This window comes from Littorina saxatilis, linkage group LG17, assembly GCF_037325665.1.
Source record: "Littorina saxatilis isolate snail1 linkage group LG17, US_GU_Lsax_2.0, whole genome shotgun sequence".
In the NCBI taxonomy this organism is placed as follows: domain Eukaryota; kingdom Metazoa; phylum Mollusca; class Gastropoda; order Littorinimorpha; family Littorinidae; genus Littorina; species Littorina saxatilis.
Genome location: NC_090261.1, coordinates 37,298,823 through 37,320,234, shown reverse-complemented (window position 1 = coordinate 37,320,234; position 21,412 = coordinate 37,298,823). Strand labels below are relative to the sequence as shown.

General features: G+C 40.3%; 1 protein-coding gene across 3 annotated transcripts in view; it reads left to right on the top strand.

The window, feature by feature from the left end:
* Positions 1-21,412, top strand: part of LOC138951813 (serine palmitoyltransferase 2-like) — a 47,958-nt gene that overhangs the window by 15,998 nt on the left and 10,548 nt on the right. For 2 of the 3 annotated variants that reach the window (XM_070323365.1, XM_070323364.1), the window contains exons 4-12: positions 6,210-6,355; positions 9,884-10,008; positions 12,365-12,458; positions 12,879-12,984; positions 13,671-13,890; positions 14,225-14,351; positions 15,272-15,407; positions 18,727-18,856; positions 21,089-21,190. In XM_070323365.1, the coding sequence (XP_070179466.1) occupies positions 6,210-6,355; positions 9,884-10,008; positions 12,365-12,458; positions 12,879-12,984; positions 13,671-13,890; positions 14,225-14,351; positions 15,272-15,407; positions 18,727-18,856; positions 21,089-21,190 (1,186 nt within the window). Of the gene's footprint in view, positions 1-6,209; positions 6,356-9,883; positions 10,009-12,364; positions 12,459-12,878; positions 12,985-13,670; positions 13,891-14,224; positions 14,352-15,271; positions 15,408-18,006; positions 18,053-18,726; positions 18,857-21,088; positions 21,191-21,412 lie in introns of those variants that run through there. The other variant, XM_070323366.1, reaches the window with a different exon arrangement.

The window sequence follows — 21,412 nt, the reverse complement described above, 5'->3', positions numbered from 1 at the left end:
ACTGATCACTGATGGATAGCTACAGTGGAAGAGTTGTATTCCTTGATGGTGAGACATGAGATTAAGCTGAGCTATATCCCAGTGGCACTGATCACTGATGGATAGCTACAGTGGAAGAGTTGTATTCCTTGATGGTGAGACATGAGATTAAGCTGAGCTATATCCCAGTGGCACTGATCACTGATGGATAGCTACAGTGGAAGAGTTGTATTCCTTGATGGTGAGACATGAGATTAAGCTGAGCTATATCCCAGTGGCACTGATCACTGATGGATAGCTACAGTGGAAGAGTTGTATTCCTTGATGGTGAGACATGAGATTAAGCTGAGCTACATGTATATCCCAGTGGCACTGACCACTGATGGATAGCTACAGTGGAAGAGTTGTATTCCTTGATGGTGAGACATGAGATTAAGCTGAGCTATATCCCAGTGGAACTGATCACTGATGGATAGCTACAGTGGCACTGATCACTGATGGATAGCTACAGTGGCACTGATCACTGATGGATAGCTACAGTGGCACTGATCACTGATGGATAGCTACAGTGGCACTGATCACTGATGGATACTGATGTAAGTCCAGCAGTAGATAGGTTAAGCCTATTTTAACATACTGGAAACTGGTAATCTTCCAGTAGGTATTAATTTAGTTTTACTAAAGCCTGCTGGGACACAAGTAATGGGTTAGTGCATTTGTAAACAGGAATCGCTTGACAAGTGGCCCCCTTCATCCCCCCCTTCCTCGTCCTGATATGGCTCTGCGTAGTCGGCTGGACGTTAAGCAACAAATAAACAAACAAACAAACAAACTGATGGATAGCTACAGTGGAACCCCTCTTTGAAGACCTCCACACATGTGAAGAAATCAGGTCTTAAAAAACAGGTACATGTATTCTGAAAGTGGAGGTAAATTTGCAGAGGTTATGCACAGAAAATGTGTAAATGCAAGGTGGTAAAAGGTTGGAGGTCTTAAATTGGGGGGTCTTTAAAGGAGGTCCACTGTACCAATGCATCACAGTGGATAATTAACACTCATGTCCATGTTTTGGGGAACAAAAGTTATCATATTGAGCAGATACTGCTCGCTTATTCATAGCCACTGAGCTATATATATATATATTTAAAAAAATAAAATAAAAAATAAAATCCTGCGCTTAGAACTGTACCCACGGAATACGCGCGATATAAGCCTCATATTGATTGATTGATTGATATATATATATATATATATATATATATGACTAAGTGCCAAAAGGTGCGCACGAAAAGCGGACAAAGGGGCTAAAAAATAAAAGTTGACAAACACGACTGATATTGTGATTTTTGTTAAGACAACAGATGCTGGAACCCAATTACGAAAAGAAAAGATAAATTTACCCAAATGATTTTACAAATAACGATAATTTTGTTCGTTATATCATTCAAAACGGCACTGAGTCATAGCATTAAGGTTATCTCGCACGTTTTTAAAGCTAGGGCTTTGAAACTTGGCACACAACCAAAGTATAATGACCTCCAGGTATGGTGCACATCACACTAAACAACATTGAATTTCAAGGTCACAGCGAGGTTAAATTTCCTTTGCAAACTGGAAAATTGTCGTTGTCACGTCTTACATGTTTTAATACTAGATCAGTTAGACTTTACATACTTCACATACTTTCAGCATTTTTATAAAACCTCATTAAAAGTGACCTGCTTGTTAATCTTTGTCAAAGTTCAAGGTCACAGCGGGGTCACATCTGGTCCAAATGTGGAATATTTTCAATTTATTCAGCGCGTTTATAGCACGAGCTTTGAAAATACACACAGTTCTAGTGTATAATGTTCACACACGATTAAAGTCTGGTTGAAAAAGTCAAGGTCACAGCAGGGTCGCGTTGAGGTCAAACATATACATTTTTCAATGAGGTTTTCTCATATGTTTTTGAAGCTAGGGCCTTGAAACTTGGCACACTACGCAAGTTAAATTAAACCTCATCAAATTCCAAGGTCACAGTAAGGTTAAAGATCCTTTAAGGATATTTTCTAAAAAAGGTGACCGCCTGGTTAATGTTTGTCAAATTTCAAGGTCACAGCAGTGCCATCTGGCTTAAACTTTGAAAAATTGTCAATTTCTTCAACTAGTTTTATAGTGTTTGAAGTCATTCACACATGATGAAAGTCTGGTTGATAAAATCAAACGTCAAGGTCGCAGCGGGGTCGCATTGAAGTCAGACACATACAATTGTCATTTTCACGAACGCCTTTTAAGCAACACCTTTGAAACTTCACACATTCCAAAGTTTTGATGTTGTTTGGTTATAATCAAAGTGTGGTCAATTTCCATGATTGAGAGCATTCAGAGGGGTCAAGTTGAGGTCACACAAAAGAGATTAAATTGTCGACACAACAGATGAGACTGGCTACCACTGTTTATTTTAATACACTTTTATGCAAATTTTAAATTGTGTTCAACCATATACACCAAACTCACCCAAACTCCTGAAACATCCAAGAAAAGGAAAAATGTGTCCAAGCAAGGAAAAACGCCATTTCTTCAAAGGCTGGAATAACTACAGAGGCAGCCGCGTCATTACACACAATGCAATTACGTCATACATCATACATTTCTATGAGTCATGTTGAATGGAATGGTGGCATGTGCCTCTATTCTAGCTAACAACAAAGCTGAAAAAATGAATATTATCTGTTTGTTTTGTTTGTTTTACCCGTACGAGACCTTTCTGTGACCTTGACATGTGACAAGGATCTACCTTAACTTCTTTAAGTCGGAGTTGAGAGTTGTGTGATGTTTGAAGGCTCTCCCTTTAAAAAAAAACTGAGATAATGATGCATTTTCGTGTTTTTGATTTGCCCATGTGACCTTGAGATTCGACAAAGGTCAACAAGACTTTAACCGTGTATGGAGGCTATTAAGCCCAAAAATGTGAACTTTCAAGGTTCTTGCTTTGAAAAACTCTGAGAAAAAGGTTATGTTTTTTTTTTACCCACACGAGACCCTGCTATGACCTTCACATTTCTCAAGGATCAACCTTGAATTCTCCATGTTGAACAATCATTAAGCAAAAGCGTTGTTTGAAGTTTGAAGGTTCTAGCTTCAAAAATCTCTGAAAAAATATGTTTCATCCGTTTTCTGAACCACATGTGACCCAGCCGTGACCTTGAAATCTGACAAGGGTCAACAAGACTTTTACCATGCATGGGGGCGATTAAACCCCAAATGTGTGTGAAGTTTCAAGGTTTCAACTTAAAAAACGTCTGAGAAAAATATACATTTTCCTTTTTGGACAATGTGTTGCACGCAAGACAACACGACAAACGCTCGTGTTATCATTCTTTTACTTTAAGGTCGACTTGCGTGCCCGCTCTTTCGCTAATCTCAATTAAAATTCATCTTAGAAGTTCGGTTTTATTACGCTTTTAATTAAGAAGATTAAACTAAGACAACAAATAGTTAGTTTTACCCATTAAACTCGATAAGGTAGTGACATTTTATGTTGAACGCAAGAAGGTGTCGCACGCAAGATCTGAAAAGATGTTGACGACATAATTTCAACACTTGATAGCGCAATCGTGGTTCGTGATTTCTTCACAAATTTTGAACACAGAATGTGTCACGTGGTTCCGTAAATGAAGTAGATCTTTGTACATGTAAATTTTGTTTTTAAAAGAAAATAACCGTTAATTACCGAACATTTTGTCGCACGCAAGATATGACGAAATTTTCAAATCGTTTTCAAAAATGCTGTTCAAAAGTTCTGCAGTCTTTGCTGGATTACTTGAAAGACAGCAGTTTGATACACCGTTATCGCTTGACGTGTCGACATCAATTCCAGAGTTTTTGAAAAAGAAATTTAGTAAATATCTGCGATTGAAAAATGTATGCCGTGATGACGAATCATCTTGCGTGCGACACCTTAAAATTCGGTTATCGAAAAAAAAAAATTCTCTCGAGATTTAGATTTGACGTTTGGTCTCGTCTGTAAAGCGATGTTTCAGGCATTCAATCAAACTAAATGCAATTCATTTGTGCTTCTTGTTATTTTTCTGTGGCATATTCAAAACACGAGGTATCACGATGTCCTTTTTCAGATGGCCGGTTTTGGCGTTATTTTTGACTTTAAACAAAGATAACTTCAAAACCGTTCAAGTCAGACACACGAAATTATGTCCACTATCTTTTCGCACATTCATCCACACACACACCAATTTTCAGCAGACACACGTTTTTAGAAACATTTTTATTGTAAAACAAAGTCGTCTTCTGTTCTGTGAGCACCTTTTGGCACTTAGTCATATATATATAGCTGAGCTTGTCTTATCTTCAAGAAAAAGCCCAGACAGAGCTATTTCCTGAAATCAGTTATTCTGTTTAGAACAGAACTAAGTGAATCACTGCGAGAGTAGTTGTAGTCAACACCGTTTTGAGAATTTTTTAAATTTTGTACTTCCTAAAAAACTGCACGGTGTACTGGATTTAAACAAATATATATTTTGAAGGATATGTGCACACTAGAAATGACTGAGAAGCTGTTTTGTCCGTTTTTTATGCTTTTTTTCACATCTCATTTGAAATTATAATAGCTATTCTTGTTGTATTCCTTGTTGCCTTATTTGTATTGGGATAAAATGATCACTCTGTAAATATTACGTATGTGGTGTTTATAGCTAGATTTTTGCAACACTGTCACAATTTTAACATTTTTATTCTCTGTGGGCAAAAATCACGACTGTTTCACTTACAGCTTTTTGGGCTTGACTTAAAAAATAATTGCAGATTGTCTCTGCTATTTAATTAAAAAAGAACTTATCAAACAGTTTAAGAATACATGTAAAAGGACTTTTTTTTTAATTTATGTAACTATGCCTAATGCATTCAGCTCTTTAACTGAAGAAGCATTCTGGTAATACAATGTACTGAACTTTCTGAATCTGTCTATAAGTGTATGTACACATGTCATTTATTAATTTATGGTAATTAAATATTTAACAGTCTCACGCATTCTTTAACTGAGTTTTTGTGCAATAAAAAAAATCCACAATTTTACACAGATTAAATCAAGTGTTGACATTTTTGTTTATGCAACGTACTAATTTTTTCCCTGTGTCATTTGCTTTAAATGTTTGACCTTACTATTGCCTTTTCTGGTACATGTTTAGGATGCTATTGCATTGCTCAGAGAGGGAGGGAGGGTGGGGGTGGGTAGGTGGTTAACAGAGAGAGAGTGGGGAGGGGGGTGGAGATGGAAAACCATAAGACACATAGGTACATGTACACATCAAAATTCAAAGCTACTGATGAGTTTTTGTGCATGCTTGCATGACTAAGTGGTGTTTTTTCAGTTTCACAAGTTTTGCATTGGAAAAAAAAGAAGTTCACAGCTAATGTGTGTTGCCCATTCCCAATCCTGTTCCCTTGTTATTTTTCAGTTTACTGTTTGTGCTGCTTGTGAGCATGTGTTTGTACACGTATGTGTGTGTTTTGACACCATTATCTTAATACTGTAAAGATGTACATAGCATGGAGATTCAGGAAGGGGTGGGGTTGTCGGGGGTGGCTGGATGGGTGGGTACTAAGGGAGGGTTGAACCTGAGGTGAGTGGATTATTATGAAGTCTGTGATCTGTAAAAAAAAACTTAATGAAAGACCCTGGGGAGGGGGCTCAGAAGGGAGGAATTTGTACGGGGAGCAGGAGAGAGCTGGGTTAGATTTCAATAAAGGAATATTATTTAGTGTGAAAAAATTCTTGTTTTATTTTGTGTTCAATAAATGTTGATATGTTAGTTAAGACTTAAGTGGGTGGTTAAAAAACAATGATTGAAGCATTCTTACTGTAATTCAGTTATTATGACAGTTAAAAGTAAAATAGCTAATTTTTATTGTTAACCTGTAATTCTCTCTCAGGCATTTGTTATGGTTATTTTTGTTCTGATCATTTGTGGCATTCATTCGAACAAGTTTGAAAAATCCAAAATCATTTTAACCCTTGAAGATGGTCATTGACATCATTGATGATGAAAACATGGTTTGGATCAGAGCTTTTCAAAACAAAAATAAATTCAAACTCAATTTTACATTTTGTCACATGGCAAACAAACTGTTCAGCAGTCAAGAAGGAATTGGAGATGTGTATTTTAATTAACTGAAACATTGTCGTAGTTATGGACTGCAATAATTCATTCTATGCATGTTTTTGTGTTCAGAATGACCGGAAAAACGTTGAAAGTGATGAACTTTGGATCGTACAACTACCTGGGTTTTGCGGAGAACAAAGAACTGTGCGGACGAGATGTTCAGAGAGTGACAGAGAAATATGGCGTGGGCACCTGCGCCAGCCGACAGGAACTGGGTATGTGCAAAACCATCACTTAAATGGAGATGTTTGGTCTGCTAAAACACTGTGTGTGGTTTCTTTGTACATCGGAACCCCCATTTTAAGACCCTTTCGGATGAGACGAAAAACCGAGGTCCCTTCGTGTACACTACATTGGGCTGTGCACGTTAAAGATCCCACGATTGACAAAAGGGTCTTTCCTGGCAAAATTGTATAGGCATAGATAAAAATGTCCACCAAAATACCCGTGTGACTTGGAATAATAGGCCGTGAAAAGTAGGATATGCGCCGAAATGGCTGCGATCTGCTGGCCGATGTGAATGCGTGATGTATCGTGTAAAAAAATTCCATCTCACACGGCATAAATAAATCCCTGCGCCTTGAATATGTGCGCGATATAAATTGCATAAAATAACAAGAGGCAAAGCCTTCAAGGCTCCCGTAAGAAATCAACAAACAGTAACATAACACAAACTCACTCACTCCGTAACACACACACACAAACACACACACACACACACACACACACACACACACACACACACACACACACGCACACACACACACACACAGTTAAAACTAACGCATCATATCAACTCCATGTATAATTTTCAAAAGAAGGCAAACAGATAAAATGACTAGGGTAATAGGTTAGGTACCTGCCATGTGGGCACTTTTTCCACTGCTGTCCTCAGTCCTATACTTTTCATCAAGACTTGTCACCATGCCGAGTAGATCTAAATTCGGAAGTCTTCATGTGGCTGAGGCATATATCTGACATAGCGTCGATCTTGTTGTAGGTTAACCTCCTTTCTGAAACAAATGGCAAAATGCGATTAGTTATGATGACTACAACCTACACAAATATAAACAGTGTTTTGAAACAGAATAGTCAGGTTATACAAGCCACTTTACCTATGCAGCATGGTAACCCTACAATATGCGAAACATGTCGACTGCAGCAGCCTGGTTCTTAAAATAATTCTGACGGTCAACACAGCCAGAAATGCCAACAAAGACAAGAAAGCTGTGGCAAGGTAAGCTTACCAAACGTTACATAGCGAATCATATGATAGTGCGTAAACAGCAAACAGTAGATCTACAATCAAAGAGAGGATCGAGTCTGGAATGAAACGCGATACAGATCTAGCATTCAAAAACTGTCTTTCACGTTCAAGGAAGTTGTTGCAAAGTACTTAAGACTTACTAAATTGTACAGACAAAACCATGACAGTGCATGTTTTGAATCTGAGGAAAAAATCGTGATCATTTTGACTTTGAGAACAGATTCATTCCGTTTCCTTATATCTGCATGTTCAAGTAAATGGTGGACAGTTTTTTTCGGGCAGAGTAAACTTAACTTGAGACTCTACTGCAAGTCTTGAAATTCACATAAATCGAACCACGAGCAAAGACATCCAAACATTACAGGCACTTTAGATCAACTCATTTCACTAGAGGTGACTGCCTAGCACTGTGTTTGACATCCGTGTCTGCTGAAATAAAAAGAAATTAAAACAAAACGGATTAACAGTACCGTACTTTTCGGACTATAAGGCGCTGCCGTGTATAGGGCGCACCCCCTACTTTTTAAAAAAAAAATGAAAAAAGCCTAGAATAAGGCGATGCCATGGATAAGGCGATGGTGTCGTGCATAAGGCGAAACAAAATTTCGGAAACTGACAAGTTTCTCTTCAAAGTCGGGCGGTAACTGTTGACACATTGTTGTCTTCATGCGAACCGACAGATTCCTCCGCCGCATAAAACGAAAGCACCATGACGCACTCCCAGTGAATTCGTCAATATTCTTCGCCGCTGCCATCTCCTTTGCCTTCAATCGAACTTGAACGGTTGAAACGCCTCGACCATCGGCCCTTTGAAGATTAACCCAGTCCTCCAACTCTGCCTCAAGCTCTGGCCAGCGTGCACCTTTTCCGCGGAAAGACTTGCGTGACTTTTTACATCCCAACAGCTGACCTCTCTGTTTACGCCATTTGCGAACCATGGATTCATTCAGGCCTAGTTCGAACGCTGCCTTTCGGTTGCTCTCCAGTCGTATCGCAAGATCGATGGCTTTAATCTTGAAGGCAGCATCGTATGAAGCTCTCTTCGTTTTCGGCATCTTGACAGTGACAAAGTCGAAGTGCAAGTTGAAGCGGTACCCAGTTGAAGTGTCAAGAGACCGACTGTCGACTGTCGTGTTTCAACGCAACTAGTGTTCAGGTAATTTTTTCGGCGATCAACATTGCTTGAATTGTGTTCATTTAAATGGTTGTTAGTTGCTCATTGATTTCAAGTTCACAGTGCTCGTGAAACCTATTTTATCCGAGAATAAGGCGACGTCGTGTATAAGGCGACCCCACGATTTTAAGTAAAAAAATAAAAAAAAGTATCGCCTTATAGTCCGAAAAGTACGGTAGGTGACACGTTATCAGAGTGGTAGACACTAGATCTGTCTCTGAACTTACCGGGATACGGCTGCAAGATCGACACTGACTGCCGCGCTTTCGACAGCTCTTCCTCGCGTGGACATTGGAAACACGCTGTGCAGATCAAATTGTAGGAAATCTCCCTTTGGTATCTTCTTTATTTACTTTTCTGGAGCTTAGAAACCGAACAACATGAAATCGTCTTCCCCGGCGAATCGGCGAGGTGAGAACTGGACCACAATCCTTCGCGCGACCCCTGACCTGATCTTGACACCTGACCTGCCGTCTACATGCCAAACACGACACAAATCAGTCAACTGCTTGTACCCCTTCAAAACCCCCCACCACCCGTTTTCTTTGGATACACGCTTTAACTACACACATGCCGACACAATGTTGATCATTGCTTCAATAATTTGAAGATGGTGCTTGAAAATTAACCACGTGAAATGAGTATTTCGGTGTTTAGCCAAAAATGTTAAAGTTTCTACCACAGACATACACACATACATACATACATACGCACGCACGCACAGACAGACAAAGTTTACCATCGCATAGGCTACACTTACGTGAGCCAAAAATAAATCCCTGCGCTTAGAACTGTACCCACGGAATACGCGCGATATAAGCCTCATATTGATTGATTGAAGACCCAGCTATTGAAGACTTCAGATGTAAGATCTCTGGCAAGGAGATGCCGTCAGGGTCCATGATGTACTCACAAGGACTCGGATAAGTTTCTGTCATTGATTTCTTTTGTTTTATGATTATTTGTTTGTCTGTTGGCTATACTTATCATTGGGTTGATGTACTATGAATTGAATGTCTTGTTTTGTCAAAAATTAAACATTCTAAATTCTGACCATTCATGTTTTTGCATTGTTTTCTTCTTGATTTTGGAACGTTGGCAGTTAATCTGTTTCTGAATTTCTGCTTAGTCAGTGTGATGATATGAATTTGCTTTGCTGTTGCCACATGACATCGATTTAATTTAGGAGCAGTCAAGCAACACTTTCCCATGCAATACTTGTATTTACAATAAAGAGTCATGTGTCTGTTGATGCTGATAGCAATGATAAAGTTAGTTTCACTTTCATACGTGATGTTGCAGGATACCTGGACATTCACCGTGAGTTGGACAGTCTGGTTGCGGATTTTCTGGGTACAGAGGCAGCCATCACAGTGCCCATGGGTTTTGCCACTAACTCCATGAACATGCCTGCACTTGTGAGCAAGGTGGGTGAATAAGACTGCTTTTTATCTCACCTGCTCATTTTTGTCACCAGCAAGGTGTACGTCTTTTTTCTTGGTCCTTTTATTATACAGTGGATCCTCTTTTTAAAGACACCCCAACTTGAGACTCCCTCCCTTTTAAGACCGTTTTCTCAGATTTTCTGTACATTTACCCCCATTTTAAGACTCCCTCTTTTTTAAGATCTCGTTTTCTTGGATGTTTGGAAGCCTTAAAAGGAGGATTCCACGGAACTGGCAAAACTGGATAAACAGTTTATTTCATTTACAGGCAAATCCAGCTAACTCACAAACGGTTAAGTCAAAAATTCGCTTAGCACACAAAGAAATTCTGGTCCGGAATTATCCCTCTTTATCTATGTGTACAAAGTACCCTGAGCTCGAAATGGGATTTCTCTTACGTAAGTCGAAAGACGGATAGCACACAACAGAAAGTCAGTCCCAAAGACAAAGTTTACTCTATATTTACTACAGCAACTCGAAACACGAAACTTGGCGTCTCACACTAGCGCATTGTGTAACCTTATTCCCTTCTTCTCTACACGGACGCCACACCGACTGGTCAGTCGGCACGCAATAAAGTATGAACTGAAGTTAGGAGGGGGCGAGGAGTAAGGAGGGGGCGAGGAGTAAGGAGAATTATCCAACTCCAAGAAAACATTCTGAAAAAGGTGGGGAAGTGGTGACAAGGCAGTGAACGCACTCACCATGCACTGACATCATACGAAAGCAGCCACACAAACACAGCACAGAGGCAGAGGCAGGTGTGCAGATGCTTTGTGAGAATAAGCGTTGAAAACCAGTTTGAATAAAAAAAACACCAGCAGATAGAGCCGCATGTCATAATCATTCTTCTTGTCTGGCTTTATTCGGACTGCATGCCGATCTTGTGGCAGTGACTTTTCACTCTTCAGTCGGACTGTACACAAACCACTCTCCCTCACTGGCTACCCTAAGCCCTACAACTGATCTTTGGAAATTGTTTGGAAGAGTACACTCTATTTCTCTCCAATGCTCTTCCTGCTGACTTCAGTGACACCGGACACCCCACTGAGTTTAGCCAGCTACCCCCCCCCCCCCCTCTCTCTCTCCCCCTCTCCCCCCAGCCATGTACTGTTTGGTGCTGTGGCCAGAGAGGTGTCACCGGCTAATTGAGGCCAGCTGCACTGTTCACTCAGAGCAAAACTAGTTGACTGTGTCCAACTTTTGACAAAGCAACACAACTGAAGGGTTCACAGATTAGGTAACCGACTCACTGGTCAAGGCTGCAGGGAAACAAGAGTATCTTGTCAATGAAAGAGGTTACACACAGATACGCGATGCTGAGAACGGTGGCCGATTTTTCACTCTCTTTCTCGGAGGGCCTTCATCATTGCAGGGACTGCTGTAAAGAAATGCTTGCTCAGAAACTAACTCTTTTTGCATTGAAACATGCACCAGAACTGGTGGACACCATCGACAATGTCAAACATGAAATCGAAGCAGTTTGCTTGAGGAAACGGTCGTCAGCAACTCAAACTTCTCTGTTTTCTTTTTTTAAGAAAATCTGAGGTGACTTTCTTTGTGGCCCCGCCCCCTCCCTCTGTAAGGACCCCCCTCCATAAGGACCGATTTTTGTCAACATTTTCAAGGTCGCTAGAGAGGGGTTCCACTGTACTATGACCAAGTCGAAATTTCGGATAGGACACAATAACAATTCGGTCCCTTCAATTTCGTCTTATCCGGATTTGCCTGTACTTTTGTTGTAGAGTTGACATTGCTCAGAATCAGTTTTGAGCCAGAGTTCCAGGCTTCTTATGGAGTTCTGCTAAATGAGTTATGCTTGTTGTTTTAAGGTTGTCTTATCTTGAATGATGAGCTTATATTACTTGGAAGTTTTTTGTGTGTGTCTGTTCATTTTATTTGTCAAAACTTGACAAACTTGATAAAAATTTGATAAACTAGATTTAATCTTGCAGTCAGCAGTTACATGCTTCTGCTTTATTTGTTTTCTGCTTCTTCTGCGTTCGTGGGCTGAAACTCCCATGTACACTCGTGTTTTTAGACGAGTGGATTTTTACGTGTATAACTGTTTTTACCCCGCCATTTATTTAATGATTTAGGCAACCATATGCCGCTTTTGGAGGAAGCATGCTGGGTATTTTCATGTTTCTATAACCCACCGAACTCTGACATGAATTACAGGATCTTTTCTGTGCGCACTTGGTCTTGTGCTTGCGTGTACACACGGAGGGGGATAAGGCACTAGCAGGTCTGCACATAAGTTGACCTGGGAGATGGAAAAAATCTCCACCTTAACCCACCCGTCCTTCTGCTTTATTGGTAATGCTTGTTTCTTCAGGGATGCCTGATCTTGAGTGACGAGCTGAACCATGCTTCGCTCATCCTAGGCTCCCGTCTGACTGGGGCTTTAATTCGCGTCTACAAGCACAACGGTGAGTAGTTTGTTGCGTATTTCTGTTGTTATGGGCGTTAGCCGGAAGATTAAACCAGTTATGCTGGGGAAATTTTTGCTTTTCCAGGTCTCTTTGTAAACTAATGGGACTGCTTTCAGAAAGAAAGAGGGGGGGGGGGGGTGAGAATGAGACAGATGCAGAGAGAGAGAATGTTTGTGTATGGGGGGGGGGGGGGGGGGAGGATTCTACTGTATGGGAAGACAAAAGAGTGGGAGAGAATGGGAGGGGGGGGGGGGGGGGGGGGAGAGAGAGATAGAGAGTTGATTACAAGAGCTATAGTTGAACGTTCATGTTTGTATGGTTTGTTTGGACCAAAATCAGAATTTTTTAATATTTTGTGTTGCTGTTCTAAAACATACAATATCAGTAGGACTTATAATTCGCTTTACTCTGTTACAGATATGAAGGACCTGGAACACAAACTTCGAGATGCCGTGTGTGAAGGTCAGCCACGCACTCACCGTCCCTGGAAGAAAATACTGATCGTTGTGGAGGGTGTTTACAGGTATTATTTCTGTTCCAACTAAACCAAGAAAGGATTTGAGTGTGAATGAATCAGAGAGGGGTGTGGAGAGTAAAATGGTGTTGGAAATGGCTGCAGCTCAAATAGGAAAGAAGAGCTTATAAAGCTATTGATTATGTGTTATAAAAACCAAGTATGCAAGAAACTGACAAAGTTTAGTGCTTTTCAGAAATGTCGATTTTTGTACTGTTCCGTGTCTGTTACCTTTCAGGGACGCTGACAGTTCTGGACTTTTTTTGTTATTTTCTACATGTAATTTGTTTGTGGGAAGTATATGTTTTGGGTGACTGGGCTTGTGTAAAATCTGTATTTATTTGTTTATTCTTGATGAGCATTGGGAATTAAGTCATGTAGCATTTTGTGAAGCAAACTTGGCAACAATGAAAAGCAAACAAACAAATGGGTGTATGCTTCTCATTCATGCAAACCTAGTTACTTGCAAGTGTCATTTCTTTGCTTTCAAGCACCCTTGGGCTAAAAGATTATTCGAAATAAACTCATACCAAACTTGTACACACAGACAAACTCAAATCATTAAAACAATAGAGAAAACACAACAGGAATCAGTGTCTCAGTATTTCTTTACCCATAATTTGCCAGCTGTTGATAGCCGATGTCTTCAGGGTGACATGAAACCCAAATCACCTCAACTCTCGTATCTTTCTCAGTATGGAGGGCTCATTAGCACGCCTGCCAGAGATTGTGAGCCTGAAGAAGAAGTACAAGGCCTATCTTTACCTGGACGAGGCGCATAGTGTGGGTGCCATGGGGCCGCACGGGCGCGGCGTTGTTGACCACTTCGGACTCGACCCCCATGATGTTGACATCATGATGGGCACCTTCACCAAGAGCTTTGGTGCTTGCGGAGGCTACATCGCTGGCTCCAAGGTGAGTTGAGAGAAAAGAGTGAAACGGGATAGAAAAGATGATGTGTATGCTGATGTTGTGCTGACGATATGTAGAATTATTGTGTATGAGGACGACAAATTCAAAAGAAGAAACAAAATCTCAAAGCCCTGTTATCGGAATAGACAAATTCCGAAAATAACTCTGTGACCCCGTCTCGTGGATGAGAGATCGGAAAAATGTCCACCCTAAACCCGCCAGGCGGGGCCAGGATTCAAACCCCGATCGTTTCACACTGAAGGCAAGCGTCCTAACCAAATAGACTATTGACCGTCTGATGTATGAGTTCTGTGAGGAATGTTGTTGTCTATTGCAGCGGCTGATCAGGCACCTGCGTGCCAACTCCCACAGCGCCATCTACTCCTGCTCCATGTCTCCCCCCGTCACCCAGCAGATCATCTCCACCATGTCCTGCATCATGGGACGCACTAACCCACAGGAAGGTCAGTCAGTCAGACAGCCAGGTCGGAGGAGTTGCATTTGTTTCTTCTTCTTTCTACAGTGGAACCCCCCTTTGAAGACCCCCAATTTAAGACTCCCTACCTCCTTTTTAAGACCCTCTTTTCTCAGATGTTTTGTTCATAACCTCTGTAAATTCTCTACCATTTTAAGACTCTCACCTTTTTCAGACCTGATTTTCTCATTTCTGAAGGTCGTTAAAGGGGGGGGGGGGGGGGTCCCACTGTACACGCGTGGAATATCATGTGCATGACCTGTTAGAACCCACGCGGGTCAATAAACAGAGCTGTTTTGTAAAGTCTTAAAAGGGAGGGAGTTTTTTTTGTGAGTGCAGGAAAGACATTCGTTGCATTGTCATGAAACATAATGATGGTTTATATAAAGCAGAACTCCGCCTGGCGTCTGGCATTATGGGGTTAGTGCTAGGACTGGTTGGTCCGGTGTCAGAATAATGTGACTGGGTGAGACATGAAGCCTGTGCTGCGACTTCTGTCTTGTGTGTGGCGCACGTTATATGTCAAAGCAGCACCGCCCTGATATGGCCCTTCGTGGTCGGCTGGGCGTTAAGCAAACAAACAAACAAAACAAAATAAAGCAGAACCCCCCTTTTAAGACATGAAAATAGGAGAAAAGTGCTTATGAAAAAGGAGGGAGTCTTAAAATGGGAGAACATTTACAGAGGTTATGAAGAAAGAATTTGAGAAAACGGGGTCTTCAAAGGCAGCGAGTCTTAAATTTGGGGTTCTTAAAAGGGGTTCAACTGAAGTATAGTGGTACCCCCCACCCCATCCCATATACACATTTTTTTTATTTTTTTTTTATAATTTTTCCCTTAAAATCCGATTTTTGTCAGAATTGTTTAGGTCTTAGCAAGGAAATTAATTGATGACCTGGTTTGAATTAGGGCGACGCCGCATCCAACAGCTGAAGTGGAACACTCGTTACTTCCGCAAGGGGCTGCATGAGCGAGGCTTCATCATCTACGGCAACAAGGACTCCCCTGTGGTACCCCTGCTCATCTACATGCCTTCCAAAATTGCGTACGTCTTTGTTAAAAAGAATTATAATTTGCTAATGTTCCAGAATAAAAAACAAGTCGCGTAAGGCGAAAATACAACATTTAGTCAAGCTCAGTCGAACTCACAGAATGAAACTGAACGCACTGCATTTTTTCCGCAAGACCGTATACAGTGGTACTCCCCATGTAAGACCTCCCAAAATCTGAAAAATTTAGGTCTTAAAAGGGGGGGGTCTTACATGGGGGGTGAGGTCAGGTCAGAAAAAGACAGTGAGAGAGAAAAAATCAGTGACAGAGAGAAAGAGAGAAATACCTTCAGGGTCCGTCGAAGTTGTGGCATAATTACAGTTGTGGTTTGGTGAATTAATTTGATAATCTAATTCAATAAAAAGCAAGAGGTATGTATTTTTTCTATTTTTTTTTTTTACTTTAATTGTATCCTCTACATGTATTTAAAAAAATATTTGGGAGTCAAAAGAGTTTATGTTCATATGGGTGTCAGTATTTGGAAGAGGACTATACACCTGTCACATTTTACACTGGTTTGAAGAAAGATTTCATCGATTGACCACGTTTTCTTGGTCGCTGACGATCGATTGAATCTGAGTTTTTCCTACCTCAAACGACCGCGCGATTGAAATTGCCGTTTCGCCCTTACGGCTCCGTTTCACCACTTCCATCCTCTGTTCCAGAGTCAAAATTTTCCTCTTCTTTCCGCGCGATTGAGCGTTTGAAGTTGAAGGAGAGTTGTTCGAAGCCATGGTCGAAGAAGAAGATCGTTGATGCTCGCGCGTGTGTTTGTTGATTTTTCGAAAGGAAGTGGACAAAGAAAAGGGCATGTTGGGATCGTAAAATTGTGAACGCCGGACATGCGCAATCGAGACCTAAACGCGTCGTCTGTTATATTTCCGGCCGAGTGATTTTTGCGATCTTTTTTCAGAGATTCAAGCAAAACGTTACGATTTTTTGTTAGGTTTTGATTTGAAAATGTCGTTACAAGGTCGCAAATTGTAACAACTAGTCGGTCGCAAATCGGGTTCTGGGGGGAGTCCGCCATGGGGGGTGATTTATATAGCAAAACTAATCCGTCAGCAAGAATGAGGTCTGAGAAGGGAGAGGGTCTCTGATGGGGGGGTCGTTCGTCGGGAGTACCACTGTACTCGTAGCATCATCTGTCCACCGCTTGTTCTGAGCGTGTTTTTAATCCAAACATATCATATCTATATGTTTTTGGAATGAGGAACCGACAAGAAATAAGATGAAATTGTTTTTAAATCGATTTCGGAAATTTAATTTTAATCATAATTTTTATATTTTTAATTTTCAAAGCTTGTTTTTAATCCGAATATAACATATTTATATGTTTTTGGAATCAGCAAATAATGAAAAATAAGATTAAATTGTTTTAGGATCGTTTTATAAAAAAATAATTTTAATTACAATTTTCAGATTTTTAATGACCAAAATTATCAATTAATTTTTAAGCCTCTAAGCTGAAATGCAATACCAAAGTCTGGCCTTCGTCGAAGATTGCTTGGCCAAATATTCAATCAATTTTATTAAAAAATGAGGGTGTGACAGTGCCGCCTCAACTTTTACAAAAAGCCGGATATGACGTCATCAAAGACATTTATCAAAAAAATGAAGAAAACGTCTGGGGATATGCCCAGGAACTCTCATGTAAAATTTCATAAAGATCGGTCCAGTAGTTTAGTCTGAATCGCTCTACACACACACACACACACACACACACACACACACACACACACACACACACACACACACACACACACACACACACACAGACACACACAGACACACATACACCACGACCCTCGTTTCGATTCCCCCTCTATGTTAAAATATTTAGTCAAGACTTGACTAAATGTAAAAAGAAAGGTATAGACAAAAGGTTCATGGATAAGTTGACGTAATGGTCTTTTATTCTTTAAGTTATTTTGTTTTGTGTGTGTTTTGTTTTGTTGTTGACGTGATTGTCTTTGTAGTGGACGGACACACAAATAGCTTTGAGTATGAGACAATTACTGGAACTCGTTTCAGTAGATGTTGACTTTTCTTCATCAAGATGACAAAAGAGTTCGAAATGAATTGTCTAGTTCTTATTTGTGTATCTTTCAACTACAAAGACCATTAGGTTGACGTACTTGTAAATGTTTCGTTTCGTCTACAATCATAATGTTCCATGACCAAACCTTTCTTGTTTATTTTCTTTTTGTATTTAGCAGTTACAGTCTGGAGAACTCACCTGGAAACCACATTGGTTTTTTTATGAAATATAGATTTTTGGTAAAAATTCCTAAAGGATAAGGAGCAATCTTTCAGAGTTTTTTCACATCCAGATAATTTTCTCTCTCACTTGTTTTCTAGCTGCAATTAAATTGCCTTTAAATTTGTTAAATTTGCATTGCAAAAGGCTATGACTGTTTTTGACAGTTCTCTTTTTTTTAAATTTTGCTTGCCATGTTTTCTAGTTGCAAGGAGAGGCCATTAAATTGCCTTTAAAATTGTTAACTGTGCATTGCTAAAAGCTGTAACAGTTTTTAAGTTGACAAGTTTGAAGTTCTACATTGGGGGAAAAAAAAGCTTATGGTGTGTTGCAGTCTGTTCAGTCGTGAGTGTGTTTTAATGTAGCTTATGGTGTGTTGCAGTCTGTTCAGTCGTGAGTGTGTTTTTATGTAGTTCATGGTGTGTTGCAGTCTGTTCAGTCGTGAGTGTGTTTTAATGTAGCTCATGGTGTGTTGCAGTCTGTTCAGTCGTGAGTGTGTTTTAATGTAGCTTATGGTGTGTTGCAGTCTGTTCAGTCGTGAGTGTGTTTTTATGTAGCTCATGGTGTGTTGCAGTCTGTTTAGTCGTGAGTGTGTTTTAATGTAGCTCATGGTGTGTTGCAGTCTGTTCATTCGTGAGTGTGTTTTAATGTAGCTTATGGTGTGTTGCAGTCTGTTCAGTCGTGAATGTGTTTTTATGTAGCTCATGGTGTGTTGCAGTCTGTTTAGTCGTGAGTGTGTTTTAATGTAGCTCATGGTGTGTTGCAGTCTGTTTAGTCGTGAGTGTGTTTTAATGTAGCTCATGGTGTGTTGCAGTCTGTTTAGTCGTGAGTGTGTTTTTATGTAGCTCATGGTGTGTTGCAGTCTGTTTAGTCGTGAGTGTGTTTTAATGTAGCTCATGGTGTGTTGCAGTCTGTTTAGTCGTGAGTGTGTTTTAATGTAGCTCATGGTGTGTTGCAGTCTGTTTAGTCGTGAGTGTGTTTTTATGTAGCTCATGGTGTGTTGCAGTCTGTTCAGTCGTGAGTGTGTTTTAATGTAGCTTATGGTGTGTTGCAGTCTGTTCAGTCGTGAGTGCCTAAAGAGAGGACTGGGAACAGTGGTGGCCGGATTCCCTGCCACGCCCATCATCGAAGCCCGTGCTCGATTCTGCCTGTCTGCCTCACACAACAAGGAGATGTTGGACAAGGTAGGCAGTCATTGCACTGGCGGGGAAGTAGCTCAGTCGGTAGCGGCACTGGCCGCTAAACCAGTTGTTGCTTCAGTGGAACCCCCCCTTTTAAGAACCCCCCCCCCCCCCCCCCCCCCCTGTTTAAGACTTCCTCCTTTTTGAGACCCTTCTTTCTGAGATGTTCTGTTGATAGCTCCTGTAAATGTACCTCCATTTAAAGACTCCCTCCCTTTTAAGACCTGCTTTTCTCAGATTTGTGAAGGTGGTAAAAGGGGGGTTCCACTGTATCGGCGTGGGCTTGATCCCCATGTTCGGAGAGGGATTTATTTCGCAGTCAACTTTTCTGCAGACTCTCCTCGGTGTCCGAACACCCCTGTGTGCACGATAAATTACCAAAGTTCACAGGGAAAGTCCCAAGGCTTGAAAGAATAAAAGGTAGCGCTGTGCTGTTTGGCAGCTCGCTTTCTCCAGTGAGAAAGCAGCCCGAATTTCCATTAGGGTAACCTCACAGGAGTAATTGAATTGGTATCCTTATCCTTATCTTATTCAAAGCCGTATTTAATTACAAGCATGAATTGCAGCTCTCACAGAAACTGGTTGGTCTCTCCCTTTTAAGACCCAGTTTGTACAGATTTTCTGTTTATAACCTGTACATTTACCCCCATTTTAAGACCCAATTTGTACAGATTTTCTGTTTATAACCTGTACATTTACCCCCATTGTAAGACCCAATTTTTACAGATTTTCTGTTTATAACCTGTACATTTACCCCCATTGTAAGATCCAATTTGTACAGATTTTCTGTTTATAACCTGTACATTTACCCCCATTGTAAGACCCAATTTGTACAGATTTTCTGTTTATAACCTGTACATTTACCCCCATTGTAAGACCCAATTTGTACAGATTTTCTGTTTATAACCTGTACATTTACCCCCATTGTAAGACCCAATTTGTACAGATTTTCTGTTTATAACCTGTACATTTACCCCCATTGTAAGACCCAATTTGTACAGATTTTCTGTTTATAACCTGTACATTTACCCCCATTGTAAGACCCAATTTGTACAGATTTTCTGTTTATAACCTGTACATTTACCCCCATTTTAGGACCCAATTTGTACAGATTTTCTGTTTATAACCTGTACATTTACCCCCATTTTAAGACCCAATTTGTACAGATTTTCTGTTTATAACCTGTACATTTACCCCCATTGTAAGACCCAATTTGTACAGATTTTCTGTTTATAACCTGTACATTTACCCCCATTGTAAGACCCAATTTGTACAGATTTTCTGTTTATAACCTGTACATTTACCCCCATTGTAAGACCCAATTTGTACAGATTTTCTGTTTATAACCTGTACATTTACCCCCATTGTAAGACCCAATTTGTACAGATTTTCTGTTTATAACCTGTACATTTACCCCCATTTTAAGACCCAATTTGTACAGATTTTCTGTTTATAACCTGTACATTTACCCCCATTGTAAGACCCAATTTGTACAGATTTTCTGTTTATAACCTGTACATTTACCCCCATTGTAAGACCCAATTTGTACAGATTTTCTGTTTATAACCTGTACATTTACCCCCATTGTAAGACCCAATTTGTACAGATTTTCTGTTTATAACCTGTACATTTACCCGTATTTTAAGACCCAATTTGTACAGATTTTCTGTTTATAACCTGTACATTTACCCCAATTTTAAGACCCAATTTGTACAGATTTTCTGTTTATAACCTGTACATTTACCCCCATTGTAAGACCCAATTTGTACAGATTTTCTGTTTATAACCTGTACAATTACCCCCATTTTAAGACCCAATTTGTACAGATTTTCTGTTTATAACCTGTACATTTACCCCCATTTTAAGACCCAATTTGTACAGATTTTCTGTTTATAACCTGTACATTTACCCCCATTTTAAGACCCAATTTGTACAGATTTTCTGTTTATAACCTGTACATTTACCCCCATTTTAAGACCCAATTTGTACAGATTTTCTGTTTATAACCTGTACATTTACCCCCATTTTAAGACTCCCTCTTTTCCATCCCGGGATCTACTTCTGGGTTTTTTAGGCCAGCGATATTAGGCACTCTGGGGGGCATTGGGTAATTAGTTTCCATTTAATTTCCAGCATTTTAAGATATTTATGGGTAAAATACTGGAAATTTGCTGTTTACGCAATCATTTTCTTCATCATGTCAGTCATCTAATTGTGAGTTTGGCTTTGTTTCAGGCACTTGACATTGTTGAGGAAGTTGGAGAGTTGCTGCAGATCAAATACTCAAGACAGCCCGTCCCTCGGTGGACATCAGAGGCCTTGGAACCATCCCCAGAGGTAGTTTTTGTGTGCGTGTGATTTGGGGCTGGGGAGTGGTTTGGGTATTATGTCTTTTATGTAAGTGTGTATGTTTTGCGTGTGTGTGGCTGTGGAGAGAGAGACTGACTGACTATTAGGGTTTAACGTCCTCTTAGACCAACTGGTCTATATTGGGACAGGTATTGGTAATACGCTGAAGATATACAGACATGGGATTCTTCCGTAAAATTACGGAATTCC